At 32.0% G+C, this 19,237-nt stretch overlaps 1 protein-coding gene across 1 annotated transcript; it reads right to left on the bottom strand.

Annotated features, from left to right (window-relative positions):
* Window positions 1-440: 440 nt before the first annotated feature.
* Window positions 441-15,264, bottom strand: LOC134700228 (uncharacterized). The gene is made up of 6 exons (XM_063561589.1): window positions 15,189-15,264; window positions 12,888-13,059; window positions 11,737-11,867; window positions 5,258-5,374; window positions 4,018-4,260; window positions 441-2,177 (listed from the first exon to the last, which is right to left on the bottom strand). Exons 1-6 carry the CDS (start codon window positions 15,250-15,252, stop codon window positions 1,831-1,833), a joined length of 1,074 nt encoding a protein of 357 aa, XP_063417659.1. The 5' UTR covers window positions 15,253-15,264; the 3' UTR covers window positions 441-1,830.
* Window positions 15,265-19,237: the final 3,973 nt, after the last annotated feature.

Below are 19,237 nucleotides of genomic sequence, written 5' to 3'. Positions count from 1 at the left end.
TATGAAGTGTTTCTATGAGAACGTGTAGAAAACAGGATCACGTTAAATAGAATCGTACTTTACTAAAGGTTATTCATAATTTATAAGTTCGAAAAGTTAGCGACAACATTATTCAACATATTAATGAAATGACAAAGATTCTCATAAACATACTATATAATATTGCATAGAAAAACTCATGACTGAGTAACATCTCCCCAACAAAAACCATGCGTCATCCCGGGTGTTCAAGACAGGTAAGCATATCATGTACTATATGTCCAATCTGCCATATAGCTCGTAATAATTACTAATTCGGAGATAATTTTTGTATAACATGGTTTCATCTTCCTGTCGAATTTATGATGAGCAATGCAAATATTTGCATCTTGCAATACGATAAAATAAAAGAAGCTGATCAAAATTTTTATTTTTTTTTATTTGAAAAGATATCACCTGACTTATACACGTCTAACAGCATTAAATATACACAAATAGTTCACAGAATAAATCAACAGATGAAGTATTTACACCAAAAGTAAAAAGCGGAAATACGCAAAAGGCTGCTGACTTTGGACAGGCGCAAACATGCGGCGTGTGTCACTTGACATGTTTTTTTTTTATCTCATCCCTCCCTTACCTGTAGTTAATGTAGAAAAAAAACAAACACGCAGAACTATGCACAGTAAAACTCAGTTTATTAGAAGTCCTAGTCTGATGTCAGAATAGGTATCAAAAGACACTAAACAAAATGACAATGATACCCTATTTTACTCCTCTTTTTAAAATGCCTAAAAGTGACAAGAAAAACATTTATCCTGATACGGTAGATTCATGGTATACCGCCATACTGGAATGTACAATCACAATACAAAATCGGTCTAGGTATTTACAGACAGATTTGCAATTAAATGGTTTGACTGGGTTTTTATATTTTCTATATTAAGAAAACTAGTTAATCTATTGTATTATTCAAAATATTTTAACAAATATCAAATTATGAGTTTTTTAAAAACATTTTTTTTCAAATGAGCCCATTGAAGGGGATACAACTCTTTTAGTAAAAAAATTTATACTGGGCTACTAGGGAAATTTTTAGTAAGCTTTGTAGCTAGATAACAAGTACGGTGGCACATTGTTTTCGTTTCAATGTCTTAAATATAGGCAACAGTAGTATACCGCTGTTCAAAACTCGTAAATCTATGAACAAAAAAACAAAATTGGGTTAACAAACTAAAACTGAGGTAAATGCATAAAATATCAGACCAGAAAAACGACACAGCATTAAAATATAACAAACATAGAAACGGACTAAGCATTAGACAAAATCTGATGAGAATAACAAATAAAACATCAAAACCAAATACATGAATTAGGGACAGAAAAGTACTGTGACACGTCTCATAGTAATGTGAAGTCACACTCAAATATAAGAGAAAACAAGCGACACAAGGGCAACATAACGTTAAATGTTCAAGTTCTTTAAACATATTATGAAATCTATCTTTCAACAATTTATTTCAAAATTCTGTCTCAATTTTTTTTTATGCAGACTAATGAGTTTTTTCATGAACAAAGTAACCAAATTTAGGCAATTTTCAACAACTCATAGTTTGAAAAATAGCACTGTGACCCATCAGTTTTGTTATATTTTTGAAAACAGCAAAGTAAAATCTTTATTTTGGCAAATCATAAGAAAATTCTATCTTAAAAATATATACTTATGATCAACCTTAAAGACATAATGTACAACATTGAACACCATATCAAATTAATTACAACAAACTTTAAAAGTCATCAATTGAGTTACAAGTTATATTGTTCATGATTCTTTTTCCTAGAAAGTTTTGGTCAACGATTTTTTTTCTTATAACCACATATTTTTCTTATTTTTTCTATGTGCTGTCTAAACATTACTAGGTCCATAAAAAAGACAGTTCCGAAAATGACAGAAACGAATAACGCACCAAAAAATCCAATCGTATGAGATGATTTGCGTTCGTCTTTAGCCGATGTAAATTTTCGAATAGTTGACGAAAGCTTAGTTTTGTTTACTTTTAACTGATTTTCCATCTTTCGGATGACTGGCTCTAATTCTTTTCTCAATTCCTGAAGTGTTTGATGTCGCGGTAGTTTCGACTCCCAATATTCCAATTTTCTTCTGTAATCACATCGGCAAGGACACATTTCCGTCGTTGCTAAAATAAACAAAACGATTATCAAATAGTTTTAATTAAAAACGACAATAACCGGCAATTGATAAATTTTGAAGTATTAATAATTTATCCACTTTTTAAATATTTTCCTTTAACGAGAACGCATAACAAACAGTGCGCGATTATATGTTATAATGGGGGAATACTCCTGTCTTTCCTCACACATTCATGATTAAAAATTGTCAGTAACTGATTGTACTATACTTAAAATTTAGAATGAAAATTGGGAATGTGTCAAAGAGACAACAACCCGACCATAGAAAAAACAACAGGAGAAGGTCACCAACAGGACTTCAATGTAGCGAGAAATTCCCTCACCCGGAAGCGTTCTTCAGCTGACCCCTAAACAAATATATACATATGTACTAATTCATTTATAACGAACGCCATACTAAACTCTAAATTGTACACACGAAACTAAAATTAAAATAATACAAGACTAACAGACACCAGAGGCTCCTCCCTTGGGACAGGCGCAACAATGTTTTGAAATATTTTTTTTTTATTTTCTATTCAATGAAAACAAAGGATATTAACGCAGAGATTGTTTAGTATCATTTGACTGATGAGAACACTACTTGGTTGTCAGAAAGGTGAAAACTAATTTGACGAAGGAACTTTATTGGTTTTTTTTCAAATGATTTGTTTCTAAAGTATACAACTAGTTACATGGTCAAATCAAAACACGTAAGCCAAATCCCTTTAGATAATGTATTTAATTCTACATACCTTTGATGATAGAATGTAGGGCTAGCATTTTCAGAGTATAACTTGTTACTGAAAACTTTACAGTCAAGTATCAAATATTAACAATACTTGATTATAATTTTGGTAATGTCTTTGTGTTACATGTAGTCAAGAATCATTTGTAAATCTGAATCATATTATACCTTATCACTATAGGTGACGCATCAACGTATTCAAACAAGAGTTACATGATGATTGTTACTAGTATAACTGACAGAGCTGACTAGCTGGAGCGTCAGGATGGTTTGAAGGTAAATTGTAGTTTTCTGCGCCAAGTATTTCTATCGTTGAATATTTCGTTCTGGCTTTTACATTGTTTATTTTTTAATTGTGTGCTATCACTCTTAGTTTTAAATGGTTGAAGCAAAATGGCCATATATCTATAAAAGTTTTCACCATAACAAACAGAACACTAAATATCGTATTAAATCAACACTTACTCCAATAAGGAGTAAAGTTATAGTTACAACAAATAAATCTATTTGTATATTTTGTCTAACTGATTTTTATTTTGCTCGTTAAAGTTTCTATCTATTTATCATAGTTTTCAGATGTCAAGCAAAAAACAGAAATGTTCTGGTAGATCTTAAAGACAGTAACTCCATTATAGGGCCATCAGACAATTTCAACAATGTTACATGTATTACTTATGTGTAGATCTTGTCTTGTTGATGCTTTTTGCTCATGTAAATTTTTATCTTTCTAGTAGAGTTTTACAGACTTAGGACACAAGAAAAAAGCATAAAATGATTTTGAAGGGCAAAATCTGCAATAGGGAGTTGTTTGAAGATTTTGACTATCAAAATCAATTGAAGATCTCGTCATTCTTAAGTACCTGTCCATCTAGTTTGTTACATTTGAAAATGAATGTTTCTGTTGTTATATGTAACAAAAACAGTCCTTAACAATCAACCAAATCATTATGGCGTCAATTAAACTTTTGAAATAGCTGGCTTCAATTTAAGAATTAGAATGATTGATTCAATAGTTTTCATTTCAGCAGCAACACTCTGTCAAGGACAGGGAAATAGGAAACACTAGTTCAGTTTTAAAAAATGAAATCATTATAACATACAAGTATTTACGAACAGTCTTGTGATTCTGGTTTCGAGCAATCCTGCGGTATTGGTCAAGCTGCATTCGTAACTTCCTTGATCAGACCATTTAACGGAATGTAATACTAGACTAGGCAAAGTCAAACCGTTTGGATACTCAGACACTATCACACTTGTGTCATTGACAGATCTGGTCCATTTAGTTTGTGGATTGCTGATGTCGCATGTAAGATTAACGCGTTCACCCTCGTTGACTATAATATCTGTAAAAGAATATCAATTTATGCATTGTTATGATAGTACTCTAAAATTATGTTGATATGATATCCATGGTACAACGGTTGTTATCTACACTTAAGTCGTATTTTTGCAGATATTGGAAACTTTATTTATACATTGTTTGCCATTTCAAAATTGAAAAGTTGTGCAATCTATTTCCTTTGGAATTAAATGACTTAAATTGCTTTGAATATTATTTGAGAAATGAATGCTCCTTTTTATACATTCACTAGAGTGTAAAAGCGTTGATCGAAGTATATTTTGTACGAAGCGCGCAAGCGCAATATTCTTAAAATGTAAGCATGGTCAATGCTTTTCCAACCCTATGAAATTACTAAAAGAAGCATTCGCTACGTATAATCACATTTGTTTCACTTTGATGTTCCATCATGTATATTTCAATTCGTGCAATTCATCGAATGAATAAACACAAGCTGAAGTAACGCCTCCTCAATGTCATTTTGGGAAAGTTCTACATAATATATTTTAATTTCTGTATACCTTACCTTGATCGGCAAAATATGTCCACCTATAATTGTAAACGTTCACTTTAAAAGTGTTGTCATTACAGACAGACCGAACCCATGGCAACTACTGGATTACATACTCCTGACATGCATGCGACCGGGAATTACAAAATGTGACGGAGTAAAACATATTTGTGAGCGCTCTCAACAATCACATAAATTTGATAGTGTGGTTACAACACATCATGACTTGATTTAAAAACACATATCTAATCCGACTGTTAATGATACTTAATTTTATTCATAGATCAGTTTTTTTTAAAGATATTTTTTATTAATGACTTATTAAGCTGTTTTGATTCTAGAAACACTGGTGAGTCGTATGTAAAATAAGCGCGCGTCTTGTGTACAGAATAATAATACTGGTATCTTTGATGAAGATGTATCATACGATTAATTTTATTCAATTTGACTAAACAATATACAAGTTTTAAATATAATTGTAGGAGATTACCTTTAAGCTGACAAGCTGCCCTGAACGCATGATAAGTGTGACACATAACATCATGCCATTTTTCAGTATTCCTCGGACTAACTACACATTTCTCGTTAATGAAATATTGTGGTTCACCTACAAATATAAAACATGATATTTATTACCAATTTTATTTCAACTGATTGGACAGAGCTAACTTTTTTATTTGCATAAGAACGGTCTATTCTAAGATGTGTGTGATAAGGATATAATTGATACTAATTTCTAATCACCTATCAGTATCAATAAAGAAAGTTACAAAATAATGACTGTACACTTCATTTTTTAGTTTATCTTAAAACACCTATATATAGATGGACTGGTTTAGTATGAGCGAACCGGTTCAACTCCGCCCAGTCAAGTGAAATAAATCGAGTAATATACACCATAAATTCAAAACTAGATGCACAGTAAAATAGTGTGTACTTTGTCACTAGTTTTCCCTCTGATACACTTCGTAGTGGTCTATCATCATTGATATTGCCAGCAGTTACAACAGATTTTGTTAGCCGTCTCTTAGATGTATAGATTATCGGGTTTTCTACATATTGATATCGTAAATTATCAACCGCGAGCAACAATGTGAACCTTTTTGGCAAGTGAGCGCAGCGAAAGTTACACAGTGCGTCTTAGTCTTCCAAGTTGAATATATCAAACATTTTACCTGAGTGTAAATAGTTATCTTTGCTATTTTAGTTTTTTTTTTTATCTCAACCTGTTGCATAAGTTTAGATCGTGTATCGATGATCAAAATATCAGTGTGTACCTATCTATTATACTTTATCATTTTAGAGATAATGAGCCAAAGAACAATGAACAGACAGAAATCATTATTCGATGGCAATTACTTATAGTCCAGCGGATATCAGAATAATTGATCACTTTATGGTAAAAGCATGAAACTTGGCATAGTGAAAGATTAAGGGGTATAGACAAAATTTAGCTATGGAGCCACGAAAAAAAATCCAATATGGCCGCCAAATTCAAGATGGCAGACATAAGTATAACATAATTCACTTGATGAAGTCTTCCAATTTTAATGAGTTCAGAAGATGTCACAAACTTAAGGAAATGTAATTAAGATATGTCAATTATTATTTTTTTAAACCTTATAATACAGAAATTATCAAAATGGCGTCTAAATTCAAAATGGCGCGTCAAAATGTCTAAGTTTGACAGTATTCGTATGTATACACCATCATTGTGTGTTATAAATTTACCAAATTCGTGAAACTGGATAATTTGATATCGACAAAGGCCTAAAATGTATCATAATTACTTGGGTGCATAGATAATATTTTCAAAATGGCGGTAATATTCAAAATGGCGCCGTTTAACATATGAAAATTTGATGTTTGTTTTTAAATATGGTATAAAAATAATTAAAAAATAATGGATCAATTATTTCAATACAAGAACGAATAAACAAGCATTATATTATTTAATGTAACAGGTGATATTAACTATGAAATAAAAATGGCCGATATAACTCAACATGGCGTTTTTGATGAGTTCTTATTTTTCAAAGCTACAGGTAATGACCTAAGAAAATTTCACAATTTTCCTGAAATGAAAAAAATATCCAACATATGCAGTATTGAATCAGTGCAAAGAGTATTTCTTTTTTAAGAAATGAAATAAGAAATAAAAAAAAACCTCACAAGTTACTATTCAACATAACAACATATCAAAATTATAATTAAAATATGATACAAATGCAGGAAAATCAAAAGAAAGCAAAGTCTTAATCAGTTTCTCTTTCACAGTCCGGTGAGCAGTTTCATAATGCTGTGCATTTAAATGCTTCTTTCAAGAATTTACATGCATGTCATTGAAGCTTCAGCAAGCCCAGATCAGAATGATACCATAGAGTTTTTGCCAACCAAATAAATCTGGTGAGGTCATACTTGGATTTGCAACTAAACAATTGCCCAAAATAACACTACCTTGGTAAGCTGCACGTTTCGTATGTTTAATGAAGAAGTGCAGTGTTGGAGGAATATTGTCAATTGTTCTTGTCTTCTGCGTGAATAACTGTTTTCTTTACTCATTCACCACATTAGCTGTACTAGATCGGTCATACAAAAGCACAATATATCGTTCTATTACTTTTAACACTTTTAAAATTTCCACTTCATTTGAATTCTCGATAACCTGCAGAAATGCCTCTGACAACTCCTCATATACGAACCATATGTCCCAAGCTGATTTCATACCTTTCCCAAAAAAAGCTGAGACTGTGTTACAACTGGCAAATGAAAGGAACAGTGGAAATACTTTCAATTTCAATGGTCCTAGAGCAAGGCACAATCCATTGATTGAAATATATCGGGAGTTCTTTCCAGTGTCAAATCCTATCCACAACTGTTCAGCCATTTGACTTCCCCTTTTAATACAGCTGGAACTAAGGACATGTCAATTGAAAGTTCTCCTTCAACTAATGGGATATCTGGTTCGCTGAATCTTAGTACAGCTGGTGGAAGATTTGAATAACTCTTTGGTAAAAGAGGCACTCTCTTTGATTGGCATTTGCAAATAGGTTCAGATTGGTCAAATGTTTAAACTACGCCTTGACCAACCTCTGAAATATGCTTGAATAAAGATATACCTGTACCATGGAATGAATCTTTTAACGAGATACTTCTTGGATTGTGACCAATGTTGTCTACAGCAGATGAGGTAAACGCATTTCGTTGTAGATTGGTAGGGCAAACAATACCTTCTTGGACATAACGACGACAAGCATCGTTGGCCATGGAAGTAGAAATTTCTAACACTTGGTTGTAGATGACAGACAGTCTAAGTTTTGAAGAAAGTATCTACTAGATCACGTTTTCTAGTCTTACAGTCATGAAAATAGATCATGATTCCCAAATAAGCACAAACTGGAGGTAGTTCATTATCTTTCATGTGACGGTTGGATAGTTTCTTTGTACATCTTTACATTAGAGGCTGTGTTATTGTTAATGTCGACTCAGAATATGAACGATCCTAAATTTTAGGTCGAAATTGAATCAGACGGACCAAAGAAAGCAATGACTGGGGTACAGAAACTTCCTGACATCCATTTGGGAAGGTTCCTTTAAATTCTAAATTTGATGCGAAATATCTTTACGAACAAACCTAGCTGCTTTTGATATGTTGACAAACTCATTATCAAAGCCTTCTAATCAGATTCTCTTCAATGTAGGACCAATGTCATCTTTGAAAGCAAGAATGTTTTCAAGGCCTTGTTTGTAAGCATCTCAGTTATGGAAATTAGATACAATTCTGTGTTTTAGTCGTGTACTATTAACTCGAGATGAAACATCTGCACCTAGACATGTTATTTTTTCCGTATAAAGTTTACATAGATCTGACAACTTGTAAACACGTATGGTCTCATTGCACGATCTAGTTTCATTTATATAAGAGACTATTTCTGAAAATGCAATACCATGGATTTGACTTTCCTTCTTATATTCGACATTATCATTTTTCGTTTCAATTCGAGATGCACGATTATATAAGCAAACTAAACATTCCGAGTGGTACTTTGCTTCCTGTGCAATTAGATCAACAGTTCAAGAAACGATGTGTCATTTAATTTTACTGCACATTCTCTCACACGTGTATCTTATCCAAATGTTGAGGACTCATCAAGGGCTTCTTGGCTATTTTCATTATGGAAATAGCACACAGACGGGTTATTGGTTGACTGAAAGGAAAAGCTATGTATAGTTTTCTTTTAGATGTGGTTGCTTTATTATATATCCTCTCATGTGAGGTTCGTTTTTCTGCTCTATTCAACTTTGTTCTGTTCAGTTTTAAGTTGCAATATTTGTGCCAACATGCCTTTTGGTCAATGAAAGACTGTGCTATTCCAGATCCCTCATCTAAATTTTCAATGCACACATTAAGGCCTTCAGGCATCAATCGTAATTTATGAAACTTCTTAATATTGTCAGCTAAAGATTGATAACCAGCCCCAACATTAAGACGTTTAGAATCAAATGGGCATATAAGTTTTTCCTCTATACTGTCTTGGCATAGGATACAATTTGCCCAATCAATATTATTTGATTTAGTCGGTTTGTCATATTCTACACTTGATACCCTGAATGTCTTTTCAGTAGCCATGTTGCAAAAACTATGATCAAAAATTGATTTATATATTCCTTGTGGATAATTTCTGTATGCCAGATGCGACGTTTCGTCTACAAATGACATATCAGTGACGCTAATAGCTTTCTAGATATACCCGACATAGTTTCTGATAATAGGCCATTAAGGAATTATTTTTGATTGTTTAATATTAGAAAAGATTAATTAGCATCATAACTAGCAATATGCAAAGTTTTATGTTTTTATTTTCAAATGATCAATTGTACCATTTTTTTTTACTCTGCCTCATGACTGTTGGCGGCCATTTTGAATTTGTCGGCCATCATGGAATTATTTTTGATTGTTCCATATTCATTAAAGAGTAATAAGCACCGTAACTAGCAATATGCAAAGTGTTATGCTTTTATTTTCAAATGATAAATTATACCATATTTTGGGACTCTGCTTCATGACTGCTGGCGGCCATTTTTAAAATTGGCGGCCATTATGGATTTTTTTTTATTGTTCCATATTCAGAAAAGATCAATAATCATCAGAACTAGCAATATGCAAAGTTGTGTGCTTTTATTTTCTAATGATAAATTATTCTATATTTTTGGACTCAGCTTCATAACTGTTGGCGGCCATTTTGAAATTGGCGGCCATTGTGGATTTTTTTTTTATGGCTCCATATCCAAAAATGTTTATAAGCATCATAACTAACACTGTGCAAAGTTTCATGCTTTTACCATAAAGTGATCAATTGTCCCAAAATATTTGACTTAGCTTCTGGACTATTATTAAACAGTCATCCAATGATTTCGTTTACATTCAAGTTTTGTATACCATGCATTGATAGACATTTTTGGATGTCCTAAGTTTCTACCTATCTTTTATGTATTTAGATTAAGCAAAAATTGACCAAGACAAAAAAGATAAGCAAAAGGCGACAAATTAAGGGCAACAACTCCTCAATGGGATCATCCGGTAGGTCTGGTCAAATTGACGGTTTTGTAGATACATTTTTTACCATGTAAAATGAAAGCAGATATAAATTGGTAAAAAAAAAAATTGTCTATAATTCAAACTCAAAGAAACAGTTTTAAAAACTTTCTTAAAACAAAAAATGTAAAAATAAGTAATGAGGATATTAAAAACCATTAGTAGGCAAAAACAGCCAATATGATGGGCGAAAAACAATCTAAAACCAACACACTCACACTATAGCAAAAAAATATCAGCACAATTACCAGTATATATATACCGATGGTGAGCTTAATATACGTAAAAGGTTTTCTGGGGAGATAATTAAGTTGGACAATTTACATCATTTAAATGCCAATTTAACTTGGTTAATAGATTATATACTGTCGTAATTTGTGCATTTTTCCTTTGATATTTTTTGTGATAATTTTTATATCATGCTACACGCTTAAGATGAAAAAGTATCGCATGAAATTGACAACGCAGTCATAGGTAAAATAGCGCGATAAAAATATTATCATTGTTCATCTCAACTCGATTGCCTTTCTCGCTTTCGCCGTCCCGGCTCAATTTATAAATTATTTAGAAGCTAAGGTTTCAACTCCCTTAGGCAAAGTTACATGTTTTTGGTAATTTGTTTTACATATATCTCTTCAACTGTTTCGGTTCTTATACACCTTCGAAATATTTGACTTTGAGCGTTCCTGATGTAGGTAAATCCGGAAAGGCGTTTCGGACGCCAAAAAAATTCAACGTGTTGTTTTCAATTGTTTTTACATATGTATGTTATACTACTCTAGATGATCCGACTCATATGAACGTTGCTGTTTTTGTTTGACTTAAAAGTAACTCAGTGTTTACTTTAACTACATATTTAATAAAAAAAAGGAAATGTGGAATGTGTCAAAGCGACAACAACAGAGCAGACAACAGCTGAAGGACACGAATGAGTTTTCAATGTAGCGAGAAACTCCCACAACCGAAGGCGTTCATCAGCTGACCCCATAAAAACAGATGTATACTAGTTCAGTGAAAATGGACGTCATTCTAAACTTCGAATTATACACAAGAACCTAAAATAAGAAATCATACAAGACTTACAATGGCAAGAGGATCCTGACTTGGAACAGGCGTAACATTTCGGCGGGGTTAATCATGTTTATTAGATCTTAACACTCCCCTTATACCTCTAGCCAATGTGGAAAAGTAAACGCATAACAATACACACATTAAAATTCAGTTCAAGAGAAGTTCGAGTAAATATAGTATACTTTATATAAGACATTTCTTGAAAACCTCTTATCGATAGCAATGTTGATCAAATAGGCAAGTTCAACTGTTTTTGTGAAAATGCAACTCTTTGAATTGTATTTTAGATATCGAATACTTACCTGGATTCCAGGCCATATTTGCAGAATCTAGTTGTGTGCCATCATTCCAAATCCATGTTCTTTCAGATGCATTAAAGTTAACAAGGTTAAGTCCTATCCAAATTCCATCATTTTCACTAGTACTGTTTAGCCTGTATGTATTAATGCAAGACACGTTCTTATAATATATGTTTAATACTTCATGCATATGTATCGAAACAAGTAAAAGGCAAATAACCAGTTTTCATTTTTTATACCTTTTCATCGCCAACAGTTCAAATATTTGCTTTATAAAATTGGAAAATATGGTATGAATATCAACGCGACAACTACCTGTCAATTGACAATGATTTGTCTGCCATTTTTTTTTTTATCGCTGAGTTAGACACATTAGACATGTTAGATATATTAATAATGATTATAACTGACTTAAATAATCCATGACAATTTTACTTTAGATTCCTATTTAGATATTTTTAATTGTTCATCATAAAAATAGTAAATTAGGTCGCATTTATGTATAAAAAAATCTCAATTGGGACGTTAAATGTCAAATTTGAATATATTTATTTTCATCGCATATGAAGGTATGGTTGCAATCCATACTACGGCAAAACCCATACATCCGCTCAATATTAATTCAAGAAGTAAATTTCCATCTTAGATTTCAATTCTGTGATATAACATTTGTTTTACAATACGAACTCTGATAGATATACTAAACGACAATTACTCTAAACAAAAATTCGTCCGAAGAGCTTCCCTGTAAAAACCTAAGTAGGCACGCTCAAACACAATATTGAAAAGCCAAGGATGTTGAAATACCTGCAATTGTAAGATCTATATGACACAAATAAAATAAGAAGTATAGAAAAATTCGGCGACGGTCCACTTTCATGACTTTGCCTTAGATTTGAACAACTGAAAGATTACTATACGTTAAGGGTTTTACTTCGTGTTTACTACGTGTTGAATACCGTTGACATGCTACAGTGGCTTACAGTTGTTTACGTCCTTGCACGTTGTTCTCTGAAACATGTAGATATGCATGTCAATGGCACTCATAAATGGATTAGTCGGATGCTTATTATAGCAAGTCTTCGTCTTTAAAAATATAATTGTTATCTAATTCACAGAAAAAAAGATTTAGTGAATATGACATAACAACTTACTGTCGAATCAGCGTTTTCATAATATTCTGTTCCTCGACTGTTTTTGGCATAATTAACTCAGCATTTTGATCATTACAGTATTGTGTTGCATTTGAAAAGTCAACACATTGATGAGACATTTTATAACATTTAAAACCATGAGACTCCCAACCAGTAGGACAGGTCAGTTTACCTATAAAAGCATACAAATTATTCAAATACAGTGTTTTGTTATAGTACTGATTAATGTATCATTTTGTTATTAGATGCTCCTAATAAATAGTTTGTATTTTATATTAGATCATTTGCATGTAACCATAAGTCTGATCAATAGTCTAAATTGCATCACATTGTAGTTAAGTAAAAATCTACTTATATGCCAATAAACGATAATTTTAGTTATCGGTCGTCCCACTGTCTATAACATTATGCACAGCTCTGAATGAAATTGCCTACCAAGGCTTTGTGACGTCAGAAACATTAACTTGTCGTTCATAACTTTGACCCAGACATACCAACGTAATAATGTTTTAACCGACTTTGATAGGTCATCGTCTAGTTTGCTGGTGAAACAATGAAAACACTTTCAAAAGATGCAAATATAGCCCGATACATTGAATATCAAGTTAATGAAATGCAGATAACCTGATATATTGTGCTCGACACCAATATGTAGGCCTTTTGGTCTCGTTCGTTGCTCTTACTCTTCATAGGGTGACTGCTGTTGATATTTTACATCATCGATATCTGATCATCGGTACTTATTAATAGTGGTTATTGCCTTTTTCCCAAGTAGCCCATTTTTGTTGGTAGAAAGATATAATTCAATCATTATTTCTAACAGAAAGTTTTAAATATGATGTAATTTTTACGAGTCCTATGTAATCAATGTAAAGTAACAAAAGTACCGCACTCCGAGAAACGTTTTTAAAATACGTTAAGTCAAATGGCAAAAACAAAAAAAATACGTCAAACGTATGGAAAACAACAGTCATGTATCGGGCTTTGTACAGGCGTTTGTTATGTAGAAAGTGGTGGACAGGAACATAGTTTGACGATATCTAGTCTCTCACTTGAATGACAAGTTCTAAAACTTCCATTATATTGTCCACAATGTGCGAACAAAACAAACAGACATAATAGTTAAACATGTCAAATATAGGGTACATCGGTCAACATTGTGTTATAATCTTTATCACTACAAGAAAAAAGAATATGTCAACAAAGAACAGACGAGACATTCAATTGTAATTGAAACTATTGCACTACAACCATATGTTAATCCACTATCCAATTTTGCTAGATGGTACAACCCAAAATTGACATGTTCCTAAAAAGAGACTATAAAGAGCATGGGTCGCTCTCCTACATCTTCAAACATGTTCACGTTTTGCAATTGGTAAAGCTCATCAATAGAAGGAAATAACTCTGTTAAGAGTTGACCAATATCTTTAGTCACGTTGACGTGTTTGAAGTATTGTCCTGTTGATCAGTCTTGCTTTTTTAAAATTTCAATATATTTTTTTACATTTGTCAAGATTATAAACGAAATCAAGGTAAAAAATCATCATAGAAGGGCAATAGCGGTTTTGTCTCTTTTTGTTTGTTTAAAAGATTAAAGCAAAGAAAGAAAAACAATGTAACATTTATTATCTAAGGAAAATAGCACCTCTAATTGTAGTATTACAGTTTTGATGTACCCTGACATTAAATACTTCTAGTCGTTCTTAATACTTACATGTAAGCATCTTTCTTTCAATAGCAGTTATGTAGATGATAAAGGAAAATATTGATTTTACCCACACGTTCTATATTGAGCCATAGGGTAATTTTGGTCGGAGGGCGAATTTGTCGTACACAGTTGATGAATTTGATATCTACATAAAGATTGTGGCCTATTTTGTTTTAAAATGGTTTTCTTGTTTCAGAAGAGAATATTTCAATCTACCTAACAGACGATAACCACAAACGAATCCAACTGATGGCAATAGGTTGCTGGTACCATTGCGTCAGGGAAGCATCATCAATACAAGAATTAAATATATATAAACGGGTAACTGTGTTTTGTCGTCTTTAGGTCATCAATCCGAAAACATACTCCTTGTTAATTAATACATATCATTAAAAACAGTATCTGTATTTCATATAAAGCAATATTATAGATATTTTTCTATAGACTTTTTTCATGAATAAGAAGAGGAGAATAAAAACGAAGACTCACGATAAAACAATTGTATTTCATATTTTTTAGTAAAAAGTGGAATTAAGTATGATACATTATAAATAAAAGCAGAAAAGAATATATGCAATCTATGTACTTACTTAGTTGTGATTCTATCAAAAGCTGGAACATAGACATGACAAAAAGTCTTAAAAAATAAAGCATCCTGCAATTAAATAGACACGGCCCATTTAACTGATTGAAACGTAACATAACGAACTGTTTTAAATCTAAATCAAATATTGGTAATTTTAATTTTTGAAATTAATTAATAATTAAATCTATTTGTCTTCGGATTTCACAATTTCAATCTAGGATTACAGAACAATGTAGTTTACTAACTCAATGAATTAGACTGGTGTCCATATTCAACATTACAGGTTTCCAACAATTAATTTAGTTTATTCAAATTGTTATTTACATCAATCGATTTATAAACCAGAATTCAGATTTCAAACATCCACTGTTTAAATTTCATATCGAACATTCTTTTTCCACATTCATTATTCGTTTTTTTTTAAACTAATTATATTCGTTTTAACTTTTTAATATTCGTTTTTCATCATTCAACATTTTTTTTTTTTTTTAAATTTCATTTTAGACCTTTCATATTAGATTTTTTGCAACAATATTCGTTTTGATTCAAATGTTGACAGTCAAATCCAAGCATTTAACATGCAGCATTCTATTTTATCATTGAATCTAAAAATATTTTTGTAAAAGAAATACAACAAAAAAAAAAACCGCAAGATCATTTAGCTTACAGAACGCACGACTAAAAAAAATGGAACGATACAACATGCATATTCTATAAACGATAGATTATATATCAAACAATGACAAGATTTCTTTACTTTCTAGCAATCTAGCAATCTCGAATCTGATTACAAGTATTCTCACAATACCCGTAGAAACAATTTTCATGACAATGATGTTGCGGAAAAGCAATAGGCTGTTCAATAAACTAGCTTTTTGAATTTGAAATATTATCATATTGTAATGTTCCTGAGCTGTATACAATTTCAACAATCGTCCACCTATTTACTAGTTGTGTAATACAATACTTTAAATAAAGTACTTCCTTTAAACGATTGTGTAGGGTCGGAAAACAACATTTTAATTGTTATCTGTGCAAATTATATAGAATTTGATTAAACAATATAGTGAATGGGATATTATCTATGTACTTTCCGCTGTTGACCTTTTATTATTTTTCTTTGTGATAAAGCATCATCAATTTTGAATTTAAATCAATGCTGATTTACATAAAGATTAATATATGTGGCATGGTTACCAACGGGACAACTTTCAACTAAGGTACAAATGCTGCTGATGTGAGTAATCATAGGCAGCCGTGAAGCCTCAAACCATGGGGTCTTATACCAAATAGTCGGCTTCAAAAGACCCTGACATGAAAAATATGAAACTATGTAATTCAGTTTACGAACCATGCTTAACGGAAAAATGACGAGAAAGCCGGAGTGTAATTTTAAAATTTGGAAAATATGAGAAATATCTTTTAAAAACAAAGTTTAGACTTTTGGGAGAAAATCAAAGAGAATATGAAAAAGATATTGTCAAGCATTTGATATAATAGAATAGAAAATGAACCTTTTAGATTTTGAAAAGCAAATTATTATTTGATTCCAAATCTGAATATTTCTGAAAAAGACAAATTAATCAAAATATGTAATATCCATGAATGTATACAATTTGTTCATCTTTTAATCAAAAAGCGCACAGTGGGAATGTGGGTTCTCTACACAAGTATAGTTAGTTTAGGTTTTTTGGTTATTTAAATTGTTTGTTTCTTGCATTCTAGTTGTATTGTATTCCTGTTTGTTAACTATTGAAAGCAAATCAATCCTTCGAGGTATAAATTATTAACAACCGTCAGATTCAAATTAAATTTTTCTACCTCTCTGATACATAACGTCCTTGCAAGTCAGTGTAGCCAAATTATCATAAATCGGACAACTTTTTTCACTCTATATATTAATGGAAAATATTATGAGTAATGATATGGGACCCTTTCATAAAAAAAAATCGTTTGAAGCCGGTCGGTTAGCAAATATGAAGGATATGCTACAAAAGGATTTAGTTTTCACTATGGGAAATTAACTTTTCGACATCTTTACGATAAACTTAACTCAATGGCAATTAAATTAAAAGGTCTGGTAAGGGTTTATTTAAGCCTAAAATTCAGAATACATCTGATGACAGATAGATGATTTTTTTCAAACCAATAAGTGTTTTTTGCAGTAAAAGGGGCATGGAATGGTGAACGTATATCCCTCTCTTACAATATTTTATTTTTTGAGATAAATTGTGTGGGCAGTACATTGATTGAGCATGCGCAATAGCGTATAAGACACGGATCAATTATGGTATCTATATATATGGACATGGTGGGTATTTTCTCAAAATTTGACTTTTTCTGTGGAAAAAATATAGTTCAAAGACAAATTCAAGCAGTGTTAAATACTACATTTATACGTCAAATCACAAATATTTCGACTTTGTATGGGTTCGAAGGAGTTGTAGCTCAAAAAAATCGGTCTTTTCAAGGACGCCTCCGGGTGCGGGAATTTCTCGCAACATTGAAGACCTGTTGGTGACCTTCTGCTGTTGCATTGTATTCCTGTTTGTTAACTATTGAATGCAAATCAATCCTTCGATTATTTTGTGAAAAAACATTGCAATTTATTAAAATTTAGCATTTTCTCAATTTATTCATGTCCTGATACTGTGCTGGTGGGTCCTGTCATTGTGCTGGTGGGTCCTGATACGGTGCTGGTGATTTTGGATAAGAAGTTGGTCATATTTGAAACAAATGTTACCAAATCAATAAAATTGGGCAGATAATTGTTGTCAATAGGATCTATGACTCCTATTTTAACTCTTGTGCATCCATTTGGCTGTTTAATATGTGTTTTCAAATGATCGTAACTTGTATAACATAATTACATAAAAGGGCACATCTTTCGTTCAATATCAGATAATAATATATAGTATCTAAAATAAGAATAGTTTTATTAAGATATTAAATGCCCCTTACATTGATGCTTCAACAATTATCAAAGTCCATGCTGCATAGACATGTTTGTTAGCGCTCCCCACTTCCATCCAACCAACCCTCCTCATTTCCTCCTTCATTGTTACAGTGGTGTACCAACACAACAATGTACCACGTAAAATAATAACACAAAGACACGCATTATTGAACAATGAATGCTCGCAGGTACTGAAAGCTAGTTCAAAGCTGCATTTTCAACTAATAGATAAACTATGTTCTCATATACAAAAATCCCAATCGTGTCGATTAAAAAAGTCTCAAAACTTAGGTTCACATTTTATTGTTTGATGAAGTAGAACTTTAAAAGTGTGCAGTGAATTATGTGCTTACACCAGTTATTGTCATAATTATGTTTACATAAGACTGATAAATTAATTAAGAAGGAGGTACCAAGAAATATTTACAGTTCAATTTAATGATCATAAATGGAAGGAAATGGTACGGAAGAATACATAGGAAAAAAAGAAATCAATAGTTTTTTTTTAATCCCAATCGTGTCGAGTAAAAAAGTCGAAAAGAAGAGAGTTTTTTTAATGTCATGATTATCTGTCGCTTTCTAGATCTATGCTTAGCATTTATTTCAGATGACTTGGACTCCTCACCCTGGTGACCCTGCTGCCTTTCATAACTTTATCCGTATACATATATTAATAGATAAACAAAAGGCTGCAGCTGGTATTTTTGTATTTAAAATGATTCGTTGTAACGAGAATATTTGTGGTGAATGGAAACTGTGAGGATCAAAATATTAAATTGCTTATAAATGTTGCTGGACCCAGTTTCGTTATCTGATCTGAATTTTCTGAAATGCGCAAGGTAGGTAGACATTTTGAGTTTGTTTACTCGGTAAGTTTTGCCCCAATTGCTTTAACTTTTGCAATATTAAAGCCGATTTCAATGAGTGTGTAGACAAAGGTAATATCTTTGGTTATCTTACTTGCTGAACAGAAAAGTCATTGTTAGGTTATGTAAACTACTTTACTTTAGGAGTAGACTAGTCCGACAAATGACACATCTTTCTGTCTGTAGGACCAGGCTTCTTCGAAAGGAGGGTAGTATACCTTACCTAACAAT

Source organism: Mytilus trossulus, unplaced genomic scaffold, assembly GCF_036588685.1.
Source record: "Mytilus trossulus isolate FHL-02 unplaced genomic scaffold, PNRI_Mtr1.1.1.hap1 h1tg000128l__unscaffolded, whole genome shotgun sequence".
In the NCBI taxonomy this organism is placed as follows: Eukaryota; Metazoa; Mollusca; class Bivalvia; order Mytilida; family Mytilidae; genus Mytilus; species Mytilus trossulus.
The sequence above is the reverse complement of the archived record's forward strand: the minus strand, read 5'-3'. Positions and strand labels throughout refer to the sequence as shown.

Excerpts from the sequence above, each read along its gene's own strand:
- LOC134700228 (XM_063561589.1), bottom strand. The coding sequence starts at position 15,252 with ATGCTTTATTTTTTAAGACTTTTTGTCATGTCTATGTTCCAGCTTTTG. Across the intron at positions 5,375-11,736 it reads AAATATGGCCTGGAATCCAG|GTGAACCACAATATTTCATT; the intron begins GTAAGTATTCGA and ends TTATATTTGTAG. Across the intron at positions 4,261-5,257 it reads GGCAGCTTGTCAGCTTAAAG|ATATTATAGTCAACGAGGGT; the intron begins GTAATCTCCTAC and ends ATTCTTTTACAG.